Source organism: Pan paniscus, chromosome 16 (genome assembly GCF_029289425.2).
Source record: "Pan paniscus chromosome 16, NHGRI_mPanPan1-v2.0_pri, whole genome shotgun sequence".
NCBI classification, from domain to species: domain Eukaryota; kingdom Metazoa; phylum Chordata; class Mammalia; order Primates; family Hominidae; genus Pan; species Pan paniscus.
This window is the reverse complement of record NC_073265.2, coordinates 71,890,251-71,913,327: the sequence shown is the minus strand read 5'-3', so window position 1 is coordinate 71,913,327 and position 23,077 is coordinate 71,890,251. Positions and strand designations below refer to the sequence as shown.

Sequence of the window (23,077 nt, the reverse complement as noted above, 5' to 3'; positions counted from 1 at the left end):
ACAGCAGTTATATATGAGAGCTCATTATGTGCCCGCTACTGTGCTGTGCACTTGATATAAACAATCTGACTTAATTTTTACTTCCCTCCCAATGAAAGCACTAACATTATTCACATTTCACAGGTGAGGAAACTGAGGCTCAGAGAGATGAAAGAATTTGTCCAAGTGGCAGAGCTAAGATTCAAACTCAGGTTTATCTGGCTTCAAACTGCCTATGCCACCTGTTCTTTTTTGATCACGGCTGCCCATTGCTTCTTCAGACCCCCATGCCAATTTAATCGACATATTTGGGTTATATTCTGCAGCTGGCCAACCTCAGCCTCCTTTCAGACCCTTCAAATACATTTGCTCACATTCCCACTCTCACTTCCTCCCTCAGATTTGGGGTACCCATGGCTCTAAGCCAGAGGGCCTCTCTGCCAGATAGTAGAGACCTGACATATCAGACCCTTATTGATGGAAACATGTACCCAGAGGCTGGATATTTATGGAGCCATTATGTGAGCATGGCCTAGAACAAATATTCCTCAAATCTAGAAATAACTATTCCCTACATTTCACCAAATCATTTAACCTCATGCCTCCCCAGACCAGGGTTTTATCAAATCACTTACACATTTTCATGCAACTCATTCACACTTGCATTCTTTGCCACTAAAGTACTACATAGTTGTGAAATTTACCCCAATCTGTGGATATAATGTTATTCATGGTTTTATTCTTGAATGTTTTAAAATAGTAAAAAAGATACGTTTGTTAGCCTGTATCAGCCTTGAAAGATTACTGTCAAAAAGTCTGTATTTCTGAGATGTTTATTTGTATTTTCTTTTCTTTCTTTCTTTTTTTTTCTTGGAGAAATCAAATCAGAGATGAAGACAAAACTTGGTGAGCAGGGTCCGCAGATCCTCAGTGTCCAGAGAGTCTACATTCAGACAAGGGAAGAGAAGCGTATTAACCTGACCATTGGTAGCAGAGCCTATTTGCTGCCCAACGCATCCGTGATTATTAAGTGCCCAGTGCGACGATTCCAGAAATCTCTGATCCAGTGGGAGAAGGATGGCCATTGCCTGCAGAACTCCAAACGGCTTGGCATCACCAAGTCAGGCTCACTAAAAATCCACGGTCTTGCTGCCCCCGACATCGGCGTGTACCGGTGCATTGCAGGCTCTGCACAGGAAACAGTTGTGCTCAAGCTCATTGGTACTGACAACCGGCTCATCGCACGCCCAGCCCTCAGGGAACCTATGAGGGAATATCCTGGGATGGACCACAGCGAAGCCAATAGTTTGGGAGTCACATGGCACAAAATGAGGCAAATGTGGAATAACAAAAATGACCTTTATCTGGATGATGACCACATTAGTAACCAGCCTTTCTTGAGAGCTCTGTTAGGCCACTGCAGCAATTCTGCAGGAAGCACCAACTCCTGGGAGTTGAAGAATAAGCAGTTTGAAGCAGCAGTTAAACAAGGAGCATATAGCATGGATACAGCCCAGTTTGATGAGCTGATAAGAAACATGAGTCAGCTCATGGAAACCGGAGAGGTCAGCGATGATCTTGCGTCCCAGCTGATATATCAGCTGGTGGCCGAATTAGCCAAGGCACAGCCAACACACATGCAGTGGCGGGGCATCCAGGAAGAGACACCTCCTGCTGCTCAGCTCAGAGGGGAAACAGGGAGTGTGTCCCAAAGCTCGCATGCAAAAAACTCAGGCAAGCTGACATTCAAGCCGAAAGGACCTGTTCTCATGAGGCAAAGCCAACCTCCCTCAATTTCATTTAATAAAACAATAAATTCCAGGATTGGAAATACAGTATACATTACAAAAAGGACAGAGGTCATCAATATACTGTGTGACCTTATTACCCCCAGTGAGGCCACATATACATGGACCAAGGATGGAACCTTGTTACAGCCTTCAGTAAAGTAAGTAAAATAAAAATGCAGTATTCATTTTTGCACTACCTTCTTAATGGCTATTCCAGTTTTCTTGAAAATATTTTCAAATTCCTCTCCTAAGCATGTGTTTCCAACAGGATTCTTTAGGAAAGAAACTAAAAAATGTTAACATGTGTTTTTCACATATACGTTGGAATTTTTAAATTCAACCGCCGTATCATCCCAATCACTATCATAGAGGTGTGATATGACTGGATCCAGCAAGAATAAGTTTAAGCATATATACACTCCCCCTTTACTCAGCACTTAGCATTTAAAAATAAAATCAATATAAGGCCATTTTAAAAGTAAGCTTATTAATAGTAATCCTACATTATGTTGGAACTGCAAATCAGAATTTACAGAGCTCTTCCATGTCTAGGAGATGTGGTATCTTATTTGAGCTCACATCAGCCCCATGAGATTGGCAGGGCAGGGGTTAACCTTTCTGATGAGGTCATTGAGAAGCAGAATCCCATGACTACTTCATGGCCAATCAGAACCAAGGGCCGTATCTCTTGAATACCCACCAGTGGTATTTGAGTATCACACAAATACGTAGCCTTGTCAAAAGCTTGGGTATCTGAAGTAGTTTTCTATTATCATGCAATTTTTAAATGTCATGCAATCCAAAAATAAGAATCAAAGTGTTTTGAGATGTTCAAAACGCAGTATTAAGTCACATATTATTCTGATCTCTATGCCAGTGTAAAAATGTCACATTTCCTTTATTTTACATAACAGATATTAATTTACTTTTGCATTCTTTATTGCCTTCAAATCTTGCTGTTTGTATACAAAGTACTATAGACATTGTGCCTTCTTTTGATTCACATGTAAGAGCTCCAGCTCTACCTTATCTGCCTTTAGAGATCGTTAAGAGACACAAATAACACAGCAGATGTGAAACTGTTTTGCATATCACAAGGTACTTTCAAAATGCAAGTTTTACTTTTATCATGTCCTTTGTGCATTGAGCCTCGTATGTGAAACATCGAAAAAACTTAGGTAAAATTCAGTTTTTTAAAATAATAAACTATTAGGCTATATCTTAAAAAGGTAGAAAAAATCTAATTTTTGAATTTTTAATGCTAGAACTATGAACACAAGAGTACAATGAAATTTTAGAAGTAGAATAAACCTTAAAACATAGCAGTTCTCAGAGCTTTTGGTTTTAGACTCTTTAAAATTTAAAAATGATTGAGGAGCCTAAAGAGCTTTTGTAAATGTGAGTTGTATCTATTGCTGTTTACCTCACTAGAAATTAAAACCAAGAAACACTGAAAATATCTCCATTAATCTATTTAGAAAAAATAATGGGCCTATAACATGTTCATACAAATAACATATTTTTTGAAAACCCTCCCCCTGCCACCAAAATTACTGATAACAGTGGAATTGCTTTCCATCTTTGCAGATCTCTTTAATGTCTGGTATAATAAAAGAAGACAGCTGGATTCTTTTTCCACATCTGTTGTGAAATGTTGTTTTAGTAAAAGTATATGGAGAAAATAAATGTGTGTTATACAAATGTGTTAGCTGGAAGAGAAAGAATATTTTAATATCTTTTCAGATAATTGTGGATACTCTTTAGTTCTACACTAAAACTAGACAAAGGGTCATTCCTCAAAGGTTAGTTGAAATGTGCAATCTGAAACTATATTAATGAAATGTTGGTACTCTGTTTAATGAAATCTGCTGTTTTTTTCTTGCATTTTGAATAGACTTTTTACCCATACAAGATTTTTTAACACCATACATTGGTCATTTGGAAAATATTGGCTCACTGAGTGATACAGACCTTCCAAATGTTGGTGCATTTCATTATGCAATGTAAAAAAAATACACATTTTAAAAAATCACCGTGTATCTCATAAAAAAAAAACAGTCTTTCAGTTTTGGGAAGCTGTCAGACTTACAGTGGTGGATACCAGTTTTCCAAAATTCTAATTTTCACATCAAACCTTTTTCATCATTGGCAACAAATACTGTCAGTTGTGTCATTGAATTGGCCAGCTCATTTAAAAAATATATATATATATCTACCAAATACCCAACTTTAAATCATAGTGTGGACTTTTTTGTCATAGTTTATTGGTCATTCTTTCAAGTAAAAATCATATTCCATGAAAGAAGCTACCAGTTCTTCAGCATGCAGTGGAAGTTCTTTGTGTGTACTTCCCATTGTGTCGTATGGGATATGAAAAACGTATGGACACAAGGGTCAAGATTTAGTAAGATTAATACCTTTTACTACTTCATTAAAGACATTTCTTTTTTTTTCTTTTCTTTATTGAGACAGTCTCGCTTTGTCACCCAGGCTGGAGTGCAGTGGTGGCATCTCAGCTTACTGCAACCTCTGCCTCCTCGTTTCAAGTGATTCTCCTGCTTCAGCCTCCCAAGTAACTGGGATTACAGGTGCACACCACCACCCCCAGCTAATTGTTTGTATTTTTAGTAGAGATAGGGTTTCACCATGTTGGCCAGGTTGGTCTTGAACTCCTGACCTCAAGTGATCCACCCACCTCGGCCTCCCAAAGTGCTGGGATTACAGGCATGAGTCGCCACGCCTGGCCGTTAAGGACATTCTTAAGGGAAACTGGCATTTTTTTTTTTTTTCTGCAAGTAAAACATAGTAGTCAAGAATACAGTAATTACTGGTACACTTCAATATCACTGTCTTGGTTCATGCTAAGGTGCCAGCAGTCTTACCAACACTGCCTTTGCACTCTCAGTGCAAAAGTCAATACCGTTTTTAAAAAGGCTAATTAATGGCTTCGTATTATTACAAAACTAGCTTTGACTTCATAGACTTCTGGGGGGTTCATGGACTACGCTTTGAAGACTGCTAACTTGGTTCAATAATCCATTTTATAAATTGTAAGGAAAGAGAGGCTGACAAGGTTGAAGTGATCTGTTGACCTATGGCCATATAAGTACTACAATGATATAGAGGAGCCTGGTCAGTTTAAATAAATATTTATTTAATTGAGTTCATTTTAAATAGATTGACTTGATGGAATGGCGTTAACGTAAGTTTATCAGGCTGAGACCCCTGGAGCTTGTATAAAGAAGTTTTGACATGGTACATCCTCCTCAGATGTGTTCCTGCATCCTTTAAAGATCAGCCATTCAAAACAGAAGCAATTTCATATGTCTAATAAAAGGTTTTGTTTTTAATTTTTAAGATAATAAGATCCATTTTCATTTCTATTTTTCCTCCAAAACCTACCCAATTAATTTGTTCAATTTATGTTTAATTCCCTTTACATAACAAATGTTCTCATCTTTAAATATACTTTCTGAATCTTACAAATCTTTTCAGTTGAAGTAATTGAGAAATGGAATTATGTTCCTGAAAGCCTCTATTCAATGAGAGAAACTGTGTAGGCATGGAGTACTGTTCGGATGCCAATTGAGTAAGAAATCTCAACTAGGAAGAGAAGTTTGTGGGTGTATCAATTAGAGATGGTGCCTATAGAAAGATCAACTTTGTTATTACTTCAAGTTAAGAGTAAGATTACGCAGCAGAGGCCAAGGTCATATGTGTTACAGAATTCAACCTGGTGGTTCTCCAGCCTAAGGACAGATCCAGGCTAGGTACCCAGTGGCCCCACCTGTCATGTAAGGTTCATGCATGCTCAGCTATTTCTGATCTCAATGATTTCTCACTGGACTGTTACCTGAAACCTACAAAACAAAGGCATTATTTGAGAATTCCTAAATCATACAAACATATATATGAAATAATTTAAGAAAATGATTTAGTGTGTTTATTTTTCATGTGTAGTCACTGGTTAGACTTTTGCTTTTAACCAACTATTTCTCCTCCATCAAGATTTGACACTGAAAATCTTGCCTTACTAACAGCAAGGTCTGCCATACTCTTGTTGCTCTGAGACACTTTCGCTGTTTTGACTTCTGCCAGCTTTTGTATATTTCTTATGTGTGCTGCAGCAGGGCTTGTATGCCCTTGGTACTATTGCTCTGTGCCATTATTTCATACTATTCTAATCATTCATACATTTAGTCATCAAAGATTTTTGAGAACTTGCTATATAAAAGTCTAAGCAGTGAGTATGCACAGCTGTGAATAAGATTTGGTTCCTGCCCTTGAAAAGATCACAGTCTAGTGGGAAGAAATAGATATTTCATCAAATAAATATATGAACCAGAGAAGAAGGAGCCTAGAGGAGACAGAAGATAACTCTAGGAGTATTGGGGAAAACTTTACAGGGGAAATTACATTTGATCCAGGACTCAGTGGGCCGGTCTGAGTTTGCCAGAAAGGAGGAAGGGCATTTCAAATGAAGTGAACAACATATGCAAAAGCTCACAGTAACGAAAGATCATGGAATGTTCTGGAAACAGTTAAGGTTCATTATGACTGAAGCATAGAGCGAACGACATGAAGTGACAGGAAATAAAAAGTGGCACAGTTCATTTCATGATGAAACATACAGTATTTAGAGGGCAGAATAGTCCATATTGCTAAGATCTATAAAGTGAGATGGGGCAGGGGAAAAATAGTATATAAACCACTGATCCGGGTGATTTAGAAGCAGATTCAAATTATTAAGAATAAAATAAAATAAAAACAGAACAAGCACTCTTCCCTTCATAACAAAGGTTCTTCTCACCTTTAGATATATTTTCTGAATCTCTGAATAATTATCTAATTGGTTAGGCTACACCTGACCAACTCTGATTCTCAAAGCGGTATTTACACACAGGATTTTAGGAATATCAGTAATTGGGAAACCATAATGAGCTCATGCAGGTTAGCCCTAATTCTTAACAGCATGGTCCAAATCCAGTGTATGCCACAGACTTAGCATGATGACCTCAATCGACTTCTTCATACAGGAGTAGTGAGACCATAATCCATTGCAAAGCAGCCTTAGCCAAAGCCCAATCACTTCCAGCATGAAAATCCAAACAGAAAATCCACACCTGCAGTTTGTTAGGAAGGATTCGGGCAGAAAATGAGTGTTTAACATCCAGCAAATGAATAGGTTTGCTAGGTTGTCTTTTTTTAAAATGTGGCAGATTAAGCATTGAGTTCACCAGAAAAGTCTTTTCTCATGTAAAGTGGGATGGGAAGACTAGATCTCTAAGCACTGTTCAGCTCTAACGTTGCTGTTAACCTATAGCAAGAGGAAACACTCCACCCTCCTGGTCTATATAGTTCTCTGCTTATAGGCAGGATGCTGGACAAAATTATCCTTTGTGAGCTTTGCCAGCCCAAAGCCTGTAATGGTGCAGTCTTCTTTCTCTGCAACTCACTGTAGCCCTAGGTCAGTTAAATTGTTATATGAATGTGTCGTCTTTCTAACTGTTCTACAGAATAATTTTGGATGGAACTGGGAAGATACAGATACAGAATCCTACAAGGAAAGAACAAGGCATATATGAATGTTCTGTAGCTAATCATCTTGGTTCAGATGTGGAAAGTTCTTCTGTGCTGTATGCAGGTAATGCCCACTGTTGAAATCTAGAATGCCTGGTTCTTTATTTTTTATTTTTATTTATTTATTTATTTATTTATTTGAGACGGAGTCTCGCTCTGTCGCCCAGGCTGGAGTGCAGTGGCGCGATCTCGGCTCACTGTAAGCTCCGCCTCCCGTGTTCATGCCTTTCTCCAGCCTCAGCCTCCCGAGTAGCTGGGACTACAGGTGCCCGCCACCACGCCCGGCTAATTTTTTGTATTTTTAGTAGAGACGGGGTTTCACCATGTTAGCCAGGATGGTCTCGATCTCCTGACCTCGTGATCCACTTGCCTTGGCCTCCCAAAGTGCTGGGATTACAGGCGTGAGCCACCGCGCCTGGCCGTTTATTTGTTTTTAACATTAAATTCTAGAGCAGCAGTTCTCATTAGCAGCTGTCAGAATCATCTGGAGTGCTTGTTAAAATACAGATTGCTGGACTCCACCCCCAGAAGTTCTGGCTTAGTAGGTTTGGGATGGAGTCTGAGAATCAGCATTTTCAACATGTTATGCCAATGCTGCCGGTCTGAGGACCACACTGAAAACAGCTGCTCAGGAACTCACTTTCTAAGAATCAGGAAATAACGAGATGGGGTTTAACTGGCAGTGTTGATATTAATGAACTTTGCATTTTTAAAAGTTCTATCAGTCAACAAAAAAGAATAATTATCTTTTATAGATTGCAATTACCTCCCAGTGGCATACCTGCCAATCCTGAGAAACACCTCCAGAAAGTTGTAACTGTAAAGTAGTGTGAGTCTTCCTGGGAGGTGGACAATGTCATTTGGATATTAAAATATGCTTTTATTATAAAGAAATATTTTTAATACTTAGTACTGCCATTGTCCAGCTCAGGCACAAAGTATGCTTCCTGAGTGAGTGAATAAATTAATCTGGCAAATAAATATCGAAATCCAAACAAAATAAACATTTTTAAATGGACGTTTGATTCTTTATGACCTTGTTTGTATTATTTTTGCATGCAAATTTTATACATGTATTTGCTTCGTATTAATTAAACGTTAACTTTGCATTTTTCTTGCAGACAGTTCTGCTCCACTTGTAATAACCTCATATGGTCTCATAAAATGGGAAGTCAGACATTTTCTCTCTTGAGACTTTCTACAGTGTAGAGATGTAAATAATGTTTTAAATAGGTCTCCTTGCAATTGATAGTCTTTAAATAGTCTTTTCTATTTTAGATTGAAATGAGTTTATTTAAGTAGGGTCAGACAGGGCCTCTCTGAACCACACATTGGGTGAGGGAACTGCAGTTGGAAGAGATCTTCTAACCCAATCATTTTTTTAATGGGATTCAAACTGAAGTCCAGAGAGGGAAGATTTTGCCCAAGCACACATATAGCTTATTAGAAGAGGCTCAACAAGAATCGTGGCCTCCTACCTGTCTCATCTTTCTCCAGTACAGCTTTGAATGAGCTCTGAACCGTGGTTACATCCTGGCATCCACATGTCAGCCTGGCTGTGGCACCATATTCAGAAAAACTTTATAAGGATTAGGTACCACATTTATATTGAAAATGCCTGTGTACATCTCCTTCTGCACCCTTACACTTTGTGCTTATCGAAAGAGGAGATACTTCTCATCTTGTACCCAGGTATTTCTCATCTTGTACCCAGGTGCAGACCACAGAGTGGACACTTGGTAAATGTTTACGTTGGAAAAAACCTCTTATTACGCTGGGCCCAATGAGGGACAACAGAATGGATCAGGACCTTCTGTCCTGTCTTCATCAACCCCCTCCCCCAGTATCTCACATCCCTCCTTCCAGAAAAAGAGTCAGGTAGTCCCAAGCCCCAGTGTGTTTTGGCCCTACATTAATTCATTCATGGCTGCACTGCAGAGACATCATTCCTGCTCTGCCTGTCTTCTTTGCTTCTTATGAGCTTCTGAATTCCTTTTTTTTTCAAATTATCAAAGAGGAATTTATCCTCAATTTTAGTTATAAAACCAAAATATCCTCATAGTCTGTACATACTGTTGTTGCAATGTACCTTTGAATTCATCGAACCATCTATCCATTCATCCATCTGTCCATGTGTCCACTGAGCACCCCCAGGTATGTATGTGCACGTCCCCACGGTGCACCTTGAGGGATACAGAGAGAACCAGGACTCCACTCCTGCCCTCAAAGGGCTCAACAAAGCTTACTAAATGCAATATGTTTTACCAAAGAGCAAAAGCCTGAACCTAACATAGTTTCCTGCTCCCTTTGAATTAAGAGGCACCTGCCATCTTGTCTGTTGAAAGAAATATCACCAAACCGGAGCACAACCATCTGTCTGTTGTGGTTGGAGGCATCGTGGAGACAGCCCTTGGAGCAAACGTGACAATCCGATGTCCTGTAAAAGGTAAGTGTGGTCATTTCAGTGGGAGGCCATTTCAGTGGGAGGTAAGTGTGGCCATCCCAGTGTTGCCAGGAAACACCAGTTGGCATTTTGGTATTCGAGACCTCAGCCTGATAGGCTTAAAAAAAAGATTTTCCAGCACACTGACAGTGGATCTAACTCTCAAGGGTGAGGTCATACTGGCTCATGAGACTGATGTATAAAACAGAATGCCAAGTTACTTGTTTCCAGTGTGGACTGTGAGTGCCATGCACACTGGAATGTTCATATTGGCAAGACCAGAACACTCTGTCCCTATGGGTAGATCTACAAAAGAGGCCAACTTTTAGTCAGAGGGTTACTTGGTGAATACAAAGTCAGAGGAGGGGATTTGTGGGAAATTGTAAGACATGTCCTCCAGATAGACAAAAGCTACACTTGACAAAGCCAGATCGGGGAGCTAGAATGTCCCCTGGCCTAGGCTCTCTTCTGGATTGTCCCTGGGTAAGTGTCAGCAGCCTGTGCCTCAGTGGCTCTTTCTCCCGTGTTTACAACTGCAGACAAACCTCCTTTCTAATGTTCACACTCTTTCTTTAACAGAATTGACACTTTCAGTCTGACTTTGCCTTAACCTAGGGCCATCCTGTCTCATTAAGCCATGGATTCTTAAGTCTTCATCTGGGCCCATGCATCTCTGAACTGTAGATAAATATTATATGCTGCATATACATGTACATTTTACAGGGGCCAGGAGAGGTGGGAGTGAGGGGGTTTTGTGAATAGCGTTTTATCGCTTCCTTAGAGAAACTTATGAACTCCTCCAAACTGAGATGTACTCTTTTAAGATGACTTTGCGTATGCCTTTGATTTCCCTGGCTTCCAAGTTCTAATTAGATACCTGTAGTTGCAGCCACCTAAGATGAGTCTTGCCTAGGCTGTGACCCTGATTGCCTAGGGTGACAGAGGAGCTTTTGCTGCTGCTCTTAGAAATGCAGTGAGGGTGCGTGTAATGAGGGATCCCAGGACACACTTATCCAGCTTTCAGGCTCTCCCTCCACTGTCATGATCCGTTACTTGCCATGTTTCCAAAGCTGCACCTTTGGCTCTACAAACAGTGGAAATTTGCTAACCCCCAAGATATTGTTTTTCACCCCTTGGAAATCCCTGCAGTGTTTGGCCTATGCAGACTTTTGAAAAATTGCTCCAGGCTCCCAACTGACTCCACCCACAAATATGTGAGTTTTCTGGCAAAATACACCCACCATTACAGAAAGGGCCGGCATTCTCTGGCCATAGCAAGGAGAAAAGCAGAACGGAACTCTTCAGATGCCAAGCCACAGATGTCTAAAGTTTCTACAGCCCTACACCTGCAGAGGATTCTGAAAAATAGATCTGACTTCTATTAAGAGAAACCTCAACTTTCAACATGACTTCTAAATTTTTCACTTCCACAATACTTGAAAATCAGGCTTTCAGGGAGATGAGCCATTAAAAGGATTGGAGTGTATTATTTGCTATCGGAAGTCAAAGACTGGATTAGGTGGAAACTGCAAGTAAAGCCTCCAGCAAAGACCATTAAACTCATCTAGTTTTATTCTCATCCAGGCCCAGTCAGACATGGGCTGTCTCTGACCCTCCCCAGCCCCACAGCCCTCCTGCCCTGTGCTGTGGGGCCATGGGTCTGCAGCACTGCTGCCTAGATGGAGCTCAGCACTGGGAGTACTCATCTCTCCCCTTCCTCCCTCACCTTTCAGCTCTTACTAGGAATTGTCCCATTTGGCCTTTCTTTATCTGGCAGTCTTCCCCCATGGACTCAGACCCCAGAACTCCTGATGAGTTCTTTCCTTTTAAAAATAAACCTGCCTCCAAATGCACCACAATCATTTTGAGTTATTTGCCATTTTAAACAAACCTGTAGTGAACTTACAGTGTTTTCTTATGGGCAGAAGCCATACCTAATGGAGTTTTCTAGGGAAATTCATCTTTTTTAAGACAGATGGTGAAGTTGATGAAGGGTCAGAAAACTTGAGTTTTACAGACAGTCTTGTCGCTAGCTAGTATGTAACCATAGGTGAGTCATATATCTTTCTTCCCTCATCTCTAAAGCAGGGAATATATTATATTAATAGAAGAAGAGACTGTGGTTATCACCCAATTCAGTTTTTCATCTTATAGATGAGTACATTAAAACATAATTTACAAAATTGAACTCTGCTTTACAAATTACATTTTTATATTGCAAATTGGGATTTCTGTAAATCAGTGGCATATATAATTTTTTTATTTGTTTAGTTGCCTTAGACTATTTCCCACTAATTGTAATGAACTTATTTTTATAGACCCCATAACACATATTCATAGCTTCTAGAGAAGTTCATCTTTTTTTATAGCCAAACATGTTTTGTCAACCCATGTGGTATGGATATCAATAGGGATTATCCCTAGTCTCTCTTAGAGATATTTCTTTTAACTATATTAAATAACAGAACCTAAAAGTCCGCATATTTGCCTATTTCTAAAGGTTAAGACTTCTAACTTGCGAGAGTTATTTGCCTTGCTCTTTAAAAAAAAGTTTTTTTCTGTCCATTTGGGTGGGGGTAATTTAAAGCGCACCTTTTTTGCCACCTTCTGGTAAGAAAGAAAAGTTCATCTGGGGAAAATGACCAGAAAATATCAGTTGTTGCATGTTTTATTTTCTTTTAGGTTAATGCATAGTAAGAACATTACTTATCCTGTAATTTTCTGTTGTGTATTACGTGTTGTTTATGTTATTCCTTAAGCTCATCAGAGATGCAGCTGACATGAGTCCCTTCTCTAAAGTGTTTTGTTGTGTGTCACGCTCCTCTTTAGTCTGTAAGGAACTCTCTTGGCCCACAGATGGTAATGAGTTTGAGCTAGATGGTGATTCCCAAATGAAGGGCACTGGCAAAGCCATCAATGGCCCAGCCCCAAGCTTAGAAAATTTCTTAAACACAAGGTGCACTGGACAACTGCTTCTTAGAGCAAACTCAAACTGCCTGGAAAGATTAGAGATGCTTCTAAACTAAAACTAAGCTAAAGAATAAAAACATCTTTGAATGCTATTAGAAGACACTGGTGTACATCTCCTTTAGGAGGAAAAATTCTACAACTGTGGATGGCACCTGACATCCCACCAGGCAGCTGGGTACATGTAGGTTATACAAAAGACTCTTAAACAATAAATGCAGAAGCAAATAAATCAAGTTTAACACATTCCCAAATGAATCTAGTCATGTGGATGACTAAAGGAGAGTTTTTCCCAGGAATGCAAATTTTTTAACACTTAAAATTATCTACTTTAAACAGATCATCACAGGTTGAATCCTCTCTGGAAGGATGTTTTTGTTGGTTTGTTTCTGTTTTTTTGTTTTTTCATTTTTGTTTTGTTTTGTTTGACACAGAACCTCACTCTGTTGCCCAGGTTGGAGGGCAGTGGTGCAATCTCAGCTCACTGCAATCTCTGCCTCCCAGGTTCAAACGATTCTCCTACCTCAGCCTCCCAAATAGCTGGGATTACAGGTACAAGCCACCATGCCCGGCTATTTTTTTTTTTTTTTTTTTTTTTTGCATTTTTAGTAGAGACAGGGTTTCACCATGTTGCCCAGGCTGGTCTCGAACTCCTGACCTCAAGTAATCCACCCACCTCAGCCTCCCAAAGTGTTGGGATTACAGGCATGAGCCACGGCATCTGGCCCTGGAAGGAGTTTTTGTATAGTATATTAGTTGTCAACATATGTGGAAGGGAGGAAGCAAGCAGGATTAGACAGAGGGCAAAGGAGAACTGTGATGCAGGCCCACAAAGTCTCACCAAGCCCCCTTGTAACATATGTGACTTATTAGAGTTGCCCCAGGCTGACCCACAGTGGCCAGGCCTTCATGCCCCTGCCTCCTGCAGTCACTGGCTGTGGGCCTCTCTGGAAGGGGCATATGTGCTCTTGGGTCGGCAGAGACAGATTGTGAAGGGACTGACAACCAGAGGCTACCAGGAGCAGGGACACCGAGTTCCTCCTTGAAGGTTGATTTGGGTGGAGCATCTCCATCTCTACCACAGAGATTTAAGGAGATAAAATTTAGGATAATCTTAATAGATGTAGACAAAGCATCTGATAAACTTCAACACGAAAATGATATGAAACCTCTTGGCAAACCAGTAATAGAAGGGATAATCTCTACCTTGATTTGCCTGTCAGAAACCTATTGTAAGCATCATACTCACTTTAATGGTGAGACTCAAACAGTCCCATTAAAGTCAGGAAAAAACATACTATGCCCTTTATCACTACATCTGTTCAACACTGCGTTAGCACTAGCCAGTGCAATAAGATAAAATAAATAGAAAAATTAGAACTAGAAAATTAGAAACCAAGACTACATAACTAGAAAAATTATAGAAAACTAGAAATATAAAAACTAGAAAATAACTAGAAAAATTTCTTCTTATTTATAGATAATATAATTATCCTCATTTAAAAGCAAAGAAAATGTACAAAGTTTTGGATCTCTACATTCAGAATAATTTCAATAAAAAAAGCAATCCTGTAGGATTGCTAGAACAAACTGATCCTATAATTAATATGAAAGCACATATGGCTGAGAATAGCCCAAATATTTTTTAAGAATAACAAGGTGGGTGAGATTTGCTCTATCAAATATAAAGACTTAGCATAAAGCTTGAGGGCTTACAGCAGTGTAAGAGGGATAGACAAATAAATGGAATAGAATGTGGAGCCCACAGCAGATTCAAGCATACAGTATATGGAAACTAAAATTTAATAGCAGTAGAATTAAAAACCAATAAAGGACAGACTATTAAGTAAATTGTTATAGGATAATTGTTTATAAATATAAAAAACTCAACCAAAAATAAATTCTAATTGATTTAAGTGCCTAAAATATGAACATATTTTTAAAAATCATAAAATATAAGAGATGTCTTTATGACTTTGGAATGGAAAAGATACAAAAAATGCAAGTCATAAAGTAAAACATCTATTGTATAGTGATGATGGGGTTGCACAACTCTGTGAATATATTAGAACTACAGAGTTATACTTTTAAAGGGTGAACTTTTTGGTTTATTAATTATATTTCAATAAGCTGTTATAAAAAACATTGACACACTTTGCTGTTAAGATATAAAAGTTCTGATCCCTGAAAGACATTGTCAATAAATTTAAAAGTCAAGCCACATTTCTGGCAGAAAATATTTGTTATATAGTACCAGAATATAGAACTAGCTTCTCTGAATCAATACAAATAAACCACTCAATATAAAAATGAGCAGTCCGGGTGCGGTGGCTCATGCCTGTAATCCCAGCACTTTGGGAGGCCGAGGCAGGCAGACCATGAGGTCAGGAAATCGAGACCATCCTGGCTAACATGGTGAAACCCTGTCTCTACTAAAAATACAAAAAATTAGCTGGGCGTGGTGGTGGGTGCCTGTAGTCCCAGCTACTTGGGAGGCTGAGGCAGGAGAATGGTGTGAACCCAGGAGGCGGAGGTTGCAGTGAGCGGAGATTGCACCACTGCACTCCAGCCTGGGCAACAGAGCGAGACTCTGCCTCAAAAAAAAAAAAAAAAAAAGAGCAAAAGACATGAACAGGCAATTGTCAGAAAGTGAAACCCTAATGGCCAATAATGGCATATGAAAATATTCTCATTTCCACAATGGTAGGGAAAATGTCCTCACTGCTAAGGAAATTAAAATAGAAGTGAGATTCCATTTCATATCTATTGGGCAAAAGTTAAAGAATTTGGCACTACCAAGGGTTGGCAAGAGCATGGAGAAATAGGACATCATACACTGCTGGTCACAGTGTATATGTAATGAACCAATTTAGAGAACAATTTTGTAAAATCTGATCAAGTCGAAGATGCTCAAAACCAGACATTTCACTTGTGGATATAGCCCTGTTTTTGCAAAGAGAGTTTCAAGAGTGCATTGTAACATTGTTTGTAAAAGCAGAGAGAGAGAAGGATACATACCAGTGTCAGGATTGTTGGTTCTCCTGGGAGACAAAAGAAGAAAAGTTTGGGGATAGAACTTTAGCTCTAGCTGTAATCCTTTATTGCTTAAAAAAGGTCTGAAGCGGCTGGGCACAGTGGCTCACACCTGTAATCCCAGCACTTTGGGAAGTCGAGGCAGGTGGATCACCTGAGGTCAGAAGTTTGAGACCAGCCTGGCCAATATGATGAAACCCTGTCTCTACTAAAAATACAAAAAATTAGCCAGGTGTGGTGGCACATGCCTGTAATCCCAGCTACTTGGGAGGCTGAGCAGGAGAATCGCTTGAACCTGGGAGACAGAGGTTGCAGTGAGCTGAGATTGTGCCATTGCTCTCCAGCCCGGGCAACAAGAATAAGACTCCGTCTCAAAAAACAAAACAAAACAAAACAAAACTGAAGCAAATATAGCAAATATTAATGCCCATTAATTTTTAAGCAAATATAGCAACTATTAATGTCCATTAATTTTGGAGAATGGACTTTTTTTTGACATGTGGTTATCAGTTACATTGTTTTGTTGTTGTTGTTGTTCACCTCCTAGCCCTGTTTCCTGTAAGACCTTGGACCTATCACATAGTTTCCTTGCTCCTTGGTTTTCTGTTATAAAATGAGGAATTATGATGGGATGAGCAGGAAGACTGTTTCCAGTCCTGAAATTCTATCTTGGACCATTGGTCCTTTGCAGGAATCTGGGACAAAATAAAAGTAAATGTAGAAAAAGTGCTTGAACTAAGATACCTGGCCAGTCAGGACTTAGAACTGAGTGCCAAGAGTCCTCACCTAGTATTGGGAGGGAATCTAGGAAGAAAAAAAAAAAAAAAAACTCTCTCAAAATACATAGACATAATGTCCTTTACAAAGGAGTTCTTGGAGCTGCAATAACAGCCCATGAAAAATCCAGTTACCTATATGATGACTTGAAAACTATAGTTGTAGTAAAAAGAAAGGAACTAAATAGGCTGGGCGCACAGTGGCTGACACCTGTAATCCCAGCACTTTGGGAAGCCAAGGTGGGCGGATCACCTGAGGTCAGGGGTTGACCAGCCTGGCCAACATGGTAAAACCGTGTCTCCACTAAAAATACAAAAATTAGCTGGGCATAGTGGTCAGCATGCCTGTAATCCCAGTTACTCGGGAGGCTGAGGTACAAGAATTGCTTGAACCCGAGAGGCGGAGGTTGCAGTGAGCCGAGATAGTGCCACTGCACTCCAGCCTGGGCGACAGAGCGAGACTCCATTTCGAAAAAAGGAAAAAAAGAAAGAAAGGAATCAGATAATAAAAGCATCTGTAAATCAATGAAACCAGAATTTGATAAATTTGAAAAAGCCTCTTACTTATGTAAAAGCTAATGTTGAAGGTAAAACAAGTTCACTGGGGGGAAAGTAAGTAGAAAGGGTACTTTGAGGGGATTTGAACAGCCTTAGATGGAAATGACTCAGGTCTTGTTCGTGTCCTCATGGCCTCAGAACGCACAGCTCTTTCTAGATGTCTGGATGCCAGCCACAGCCCTGTGTTTCCCAGCCTTGATCAGGCCCCTTCTTGCCTCCAAAAAGGGATGAAGAATAAACAGGGAAAGAGATTTTCCCTGAGATAACTAGAAAAGATCTTACTGAAATAAAATCTTGAGAATTAAATATGGAAGGACCTTAGGAATCCATGAGTCCAGCCCTGTTTTGCACACAAGGTCCCCAGAGAAGAGGCTTGACCAAAGTAACAGGCCTAGACAATGGCAAGGCCAAGTTCCAAACCCAGTTACTGCCTCTGAAGCTAGCGCCCTTTCTGTTCTGAATGCTGCTTTTGTGTGTTTTCTTGTCTCATAAAAAGTAACACATCTCATTATAAAATATTTGGAAAGCATAGCAAAGTATCATGAGGCAAAAAAAAATTCCCATAATCCTGTCAAAGACACAACCATTATTTCTATTTTGTTATATTCCTGTAACCCTTTCTCTAAGTCATGCAATTTTCTCATGTTATTAAAAATTCATAAATATCATTTAACAGCCACACCAGTGTATCATCGTGTGAATGTAACATAATTAAACCCTTCTCTTGTTTTTGGAAACTTAAACCATTTGTACTTCTTTACAGTTCCATACAGCAGTGTAAGAAACCTTCTTATGCATATAACTTTTTGTGTCATTTGGATTTTTTTTTTAAAAAAGAGTAATAGGAATGGAATTGTTAGGTCACAGGACATTCAACATTTTTGTAACTAAATAGGGCATTAAAATTAAAATGTCTAGAATTCTAAATACATTATCGCCAAATTGCCAGCTAGGAAGTCTGAATCTACTAGTGGGGTAGTTTTAAACCCTACCCGCCCCCTGTCATTGTTGCTGCTCATTGATAGGAGAGAATGAGAAAAGGTAGGTAGAAGTTACAGTTTCCTGGTTAATTCCACACGGTGCATGCACAAACAAATGATGGGAAGTGAGCATCTCACTGGGTCAAAGCAGGGCACTTGGTGCTCCAAGAGGTATGTGGAGGCAAGGAGGCCCTTTCATATCTATGGGAGGATGGTCAGTTTCAGAAGAAACATATCACATAAACTTAAAAGGATTTTCTTAATCGGGATTTTTTTAAGGGATAAAATGCTGTGGAATATACCTAAGAATTTTATTGATGTCTAGGCGAATTATTAACTTTCTTTACTGGGTTTAACAATTACCCTTTCAGGGGAGGATCTTGAGAAAATATTTGTGGTACAGCAGGATTATGTGGTTAAATTCCTAAACATGGTCTCATTGCTCTGACAATTATTTTCCCCTATCAACTGCTAGTTTATATTATATAGGGTGGAATTTAATGGTAGTGATTCTCATATGTCTTTAAGTCATAAATCCCTTTGGCCAAAAAAAAAAAAGAACTATCTCTCCAGAAAAATGTATTTACCCACCAGTTTTTGCATATACTTTTCAGAAGACTTAAAAAGAAATCTAAGATTATCTGCTTGCTCTTGTTTTATGAACTGGACATTTTGGTGCTTTTGACTATATTCTAAATTACAGTGAATTTATTTCCCCTGATCTGTGGTTTTTGAAATATATCCTCTCTTCTATACTGTTATCTCTTTTTAAAACTCATATACAATCTTTGAAATAGCTAAAATTGTCATTTTGAAATGTATATTTAAAATGTCTTTCCCTACTCAAAAAGGCTCCCCTTCCCCTTTTTTCCTTCCTCTGTCTATGATACAGAAATCTTCCCACTATCCTCTCTTAACCCTATATTCAGTCAAACAGCCAATCATAGATGGTTGGAAATTCCATCCATCTTTTCTTCCCTTCAACAAGCATTCACTAAGCATTTACTAAGCCCAGTCTAGTTCCTTAGCATGCAGAGATGAATACAATCTGGTTTCTGCAGCTATATAGACAAAGGAATTATGATATGATGTCATAATGCAAAAATAGAAGTGTTTGTGAAGTGTATCAGACACATTAAGGAGAGACTAATTAAGGCTTCTAACTAAGGAGTCAGAAAAGGTTTATTAAAAAGATGAATTGCAACCAGCCCACTTGTAACAAAAAGGAAGGGCATTTTAATCAAAGCAGCATATATGCAAAAGCACGGAAACATGAAAGCACCCTGCTTACTTGCAACATCACAAGCAGATCTGTGTGACTTAAAGCAGAGGATGTGAAGGGGAGTGGGAAGAGGTGGGTTTGGAAGTATAAGTGTGGACCAGAATGTGAAGGGCTTTAATGTCATGCTGAAACCGATGGACTTCATTTTATTGGCAAAGAGGAGACAAGAAACATTTTGAGCAGGGTAATGGTGTGAACCAATCTGTATTTCAAAATGGATGAAAAATTAGAGGAGAAAGAAGCTGCAGAAAGCTGTAAATTGAATGCAACTAAATTGCATCAATGGTCATTGATTGGATTATTGGACCCCAAAAAGCCTGCCAGTCACTCAAGATATTAAGCTGACGTTACATGTATCTGATTTATCCAGGAGTGAGCAGACATATCTGGCATTTAGCAATGGATGCGTCATTAATTGAGGGTGTGGGACACAGGTGTCCCGAGGCTAGGGCTAGGGTGTTGGCAAGTGGAGTCATGCATGGAGGGCAGCCATATTGCAAAGAGCTGAGGAGTATGTGCTAATAGGCAGCATGTCAATAAATAACATGTTGGAAAACCATCAAAGCTCATCATCAAAAATAACAATAACTTGAGCACCTAATGTGTATTGGCTTCAACAGCATACAAAGTGGATATTATATTTGTTTTGCAGATAAGGAAGCAAACTCAGATACACACAGTTACTTGTCTTTGTTTATATACCTAATGAATGTGTATACCAAGATTTAAACCCAATCCTGTGTGACTCCAAAGGAGCTAGACAGAGAATGAAACTGTGTTTGAGACAGCAGAATAGGCACCACGCAGGAGGTCTGACCAGAGAGAAGACTGTCAAAGCGAGGTGTGAGGCAGAACCTAGGAAGTGCTGCAGCCTGGTGACAGAGTGTCATTGGCTTAGGGGTGGGCAACAGGCTCAACCTCCAGGGCTCAACCTCACCTGAGGACTGCCCCATGGTATGAGATCCAGGGAGAGTACACTGGGAGCCTGGCCTCTTGCCGGGCCACAAGATGCCAGCCAGTATCAGGCCAAAGGTTGGCCCATTGTGCTCAGCCAGGCACATGACCTTGACACATGCTTCTGCCATCACTGCAGCAGTGGGAAAGAATGTGGCAAATTATGCACTGTCTGGTGGTGACTATGGACTCCCTCACCTCACCCTTAATATATTTGCCCCAAATCTCTTTGGACTTGTATTTGGATTATTGATTTAGCAGATTAAAAAGACTCATTTATAAAACAATTATCTGCTCTTTAAAGATTCACTGAAGCTCTATTTTGAGTGCTTCTTGAAAAAATGATTTTCTTTGCATTTTTTATCAATCTCAATTTCTCATGTGGTGAAAACATGGGCCTGTATACAATCAAGAAGTAGAAAGAAATCTAGAATAAGTTAGCTGGATATGCAATACGAAAAAACAGGAGGGGCTCTTCAAACACCTATCAAATTTCAGACTTCATTGCAAAAAACCTTGTGCTTTGGCTTATGGGTCTACATGTATTGAGTGTCGCCATGTCTTGAAGCATTCAAGTACAGCCTTGATGGTCCAGTCCTGTTGTTAACAACACTGCTTTCATCCCCAAAATCTATACCCCATCCCTGTCTTCAGTGCCACCAGTACATTTCTCTGTCCTGAAAACTCCACAGTCACTCAGCCCCATGTTAATGTTTAATCTATCACATGGTAACAACAGACTGACCCAAAAGGCCCCATGTATTGTCATCATGTAGTTCCACATTGTGTGCCCACCCATTCCCTATCCTCCAAACAACCATGCACCTTTCTTCCATGCACCATCATTAGACCAATGGGTAAACCAATGGTTTTCAGACTATAGATTCCATGGAGCCTTGTCAAGGACCCAGCCTTCCCCTTCTACCCTACCTGTTCCCCGTCCCCCAACATATAACTCAACCAAAAGACCTCTATGCTTTGCAATTTTATGAATCGGACTTTCTTATAAAAAAAATTTTAAAGAACTTGTTCTGATACTAATGTTTGAAAGTCATGGATTCCTGCGACCATGGCAGATTCCTACTGCCAAAAGAACATATGAACACTCCATAATCATATCTTAAGATTTCAAATAGATTTCACCTCCATAATCTCTCTTTTTTCTTTCTTTTCTTTTCTTTTTTTTTTTTTTTTTTTTTTGGCTTAGAGACAGTGCTTCATTCTTGCCCAAGCTGGAGTGCAGTGGCATGATCATAGCTCACTGCAGCCTCAAACTCCTGTGCTAAGGCGATCCTCCTGCCTTAGCCCCTTGAGACTACAGCCATGCACATCCACATCTGACTAATTTTTTTTTTCTTGTAGAGACAGAGGTCTCGCTGTGCTGCCAAGGCTGGTTTAGAACTCCTAGGCTCAAGCAACCCTCCTACCTCGGCCTCCCAAAGTACTGAGATTACAGGTGGGAGCCACGGTGCCTGGCCTCCCACTTTTTCTTGGTTACCATATTTCTGATATTAAGACTCATTTAGCTCCCCTAAGTTTTAACATTAATAAAATGGCCCTGGATCAGTCCTGTTGAGCCAGTGAGATGGTGCACTAAACACCTGTACAATCCACAGGGCAGGAGCCTTGTATCCTCCTCTGCTCTTGGACGGAAGCTCTTTCCTCAGTGATCTTCTGAAGTCCAGCCTTCTAAAGAAATGAGTTGCTTTAATTCCATGAGTCTCTGAGTGGTGCCTCCCGGCTGGCCTGTGTTCCCTTGGCTCCTTGTATTGGTGTCAGAGCAGGAGCCAGAGTGGCTAGTCCGGAGTTTCCCAAACCTGTATGAGATTTGATAGCAATTGGGAAGCTTTTCATACCGGGCAGTAAAAGTGAAGGGTTTTGAATGCCCTATACCACTCAAATCTACTTATACTGTAAGAAATGCCTTTGCTTGCTCTCTGCCCTCCAAGACTCTCTGCTTTTGTTTCTGTGTGCTGAGACCCCCAGGCAGCAGCAGAGAGCACAGGACAAGTGTGCAGCATGGAACAGCATCCATTATAAAACACAGGGAACCGTCAGAAGCCCCTGAATGACCCACTAGTTCATTCCGGCTGCTATGACCTAACTATGCCTTCACAGCAAGACAGAGAGGCCCACAGCACCCACACAGGGTGGGGACTGAGGGAAAGGGAATTTTGTTGGAATTCAACCCCCGGAAATAAGAAAGCGTGCAAGCTTCTGAGTACAGTCTGAGAAAACCATGCAGGACCTTGTTAATGGAAGAAAAACACTCCTTTATGGGAAGAGCCCCATAGGACCTGTGTAGAATTTTGGCCTCTCTAGTAACATCCCAACTTATATAACCCTGTTTTTTTTCTTTTCATTCATTTATTTCCCCTAGTTATTAATTCAATACCCAGTTATTCATTTTGATGACTGACACATACTACAGTCAGGTCATTTTATTATTTTGGTTAATGTCAGTTCAGGCCTGGACACCACAACATCTCCCCAGCCCTGCCCTGAGAGATTCTGATTTAATTCATTGGCAGTATGTCCTGAGAACCAAGGATTTTTAAAGCTTCGCCAGAAGATTCTAATGTGCAGCCAAGGTTAAGAACCACTGATTTAGCCAGTAAATGGGGCCAAAGAGGTCCCTGGAAATTATCTCAAATATCCTCTCAAAATGAGAGACTCTTCCTCAGGAATTAGTGGGTAACCATAGGTCAACTAGAACCAGGAGTAAACCAGGAGTG

At 39.9% G+C, this 23,077-nt stretch overlaps 1 protein-coding gene across 1 annotated transcript in view; it reads left to right on the top strand.

Annotated features, from left to right (window-relative positions):
* The window catches only part of ADAMTSL3 (ADAMTS like 3), a 386,012-nt gene that overhangs the window by 327,176 nt on the left and 35,759 nt on the right, over positions 1-23,077 (top strand). Inside the window, exons 21-23 of the mRNA XM_055098263.2 lie at positions 856-1,927; positions 7,286-7,413; positions 9,667-9,795. Of these exons, the coding sequence (XP_054954238.2) occupies positions 856-1,927; positions 7,286-7,413; positions 9,667-9,795 (1,329 nt within the window). The remainder of the gene's footprint in view (positions 1-855; positions 1,928-7,285; positions 7,414-9,666; positions 9,796-23,077) is intronic.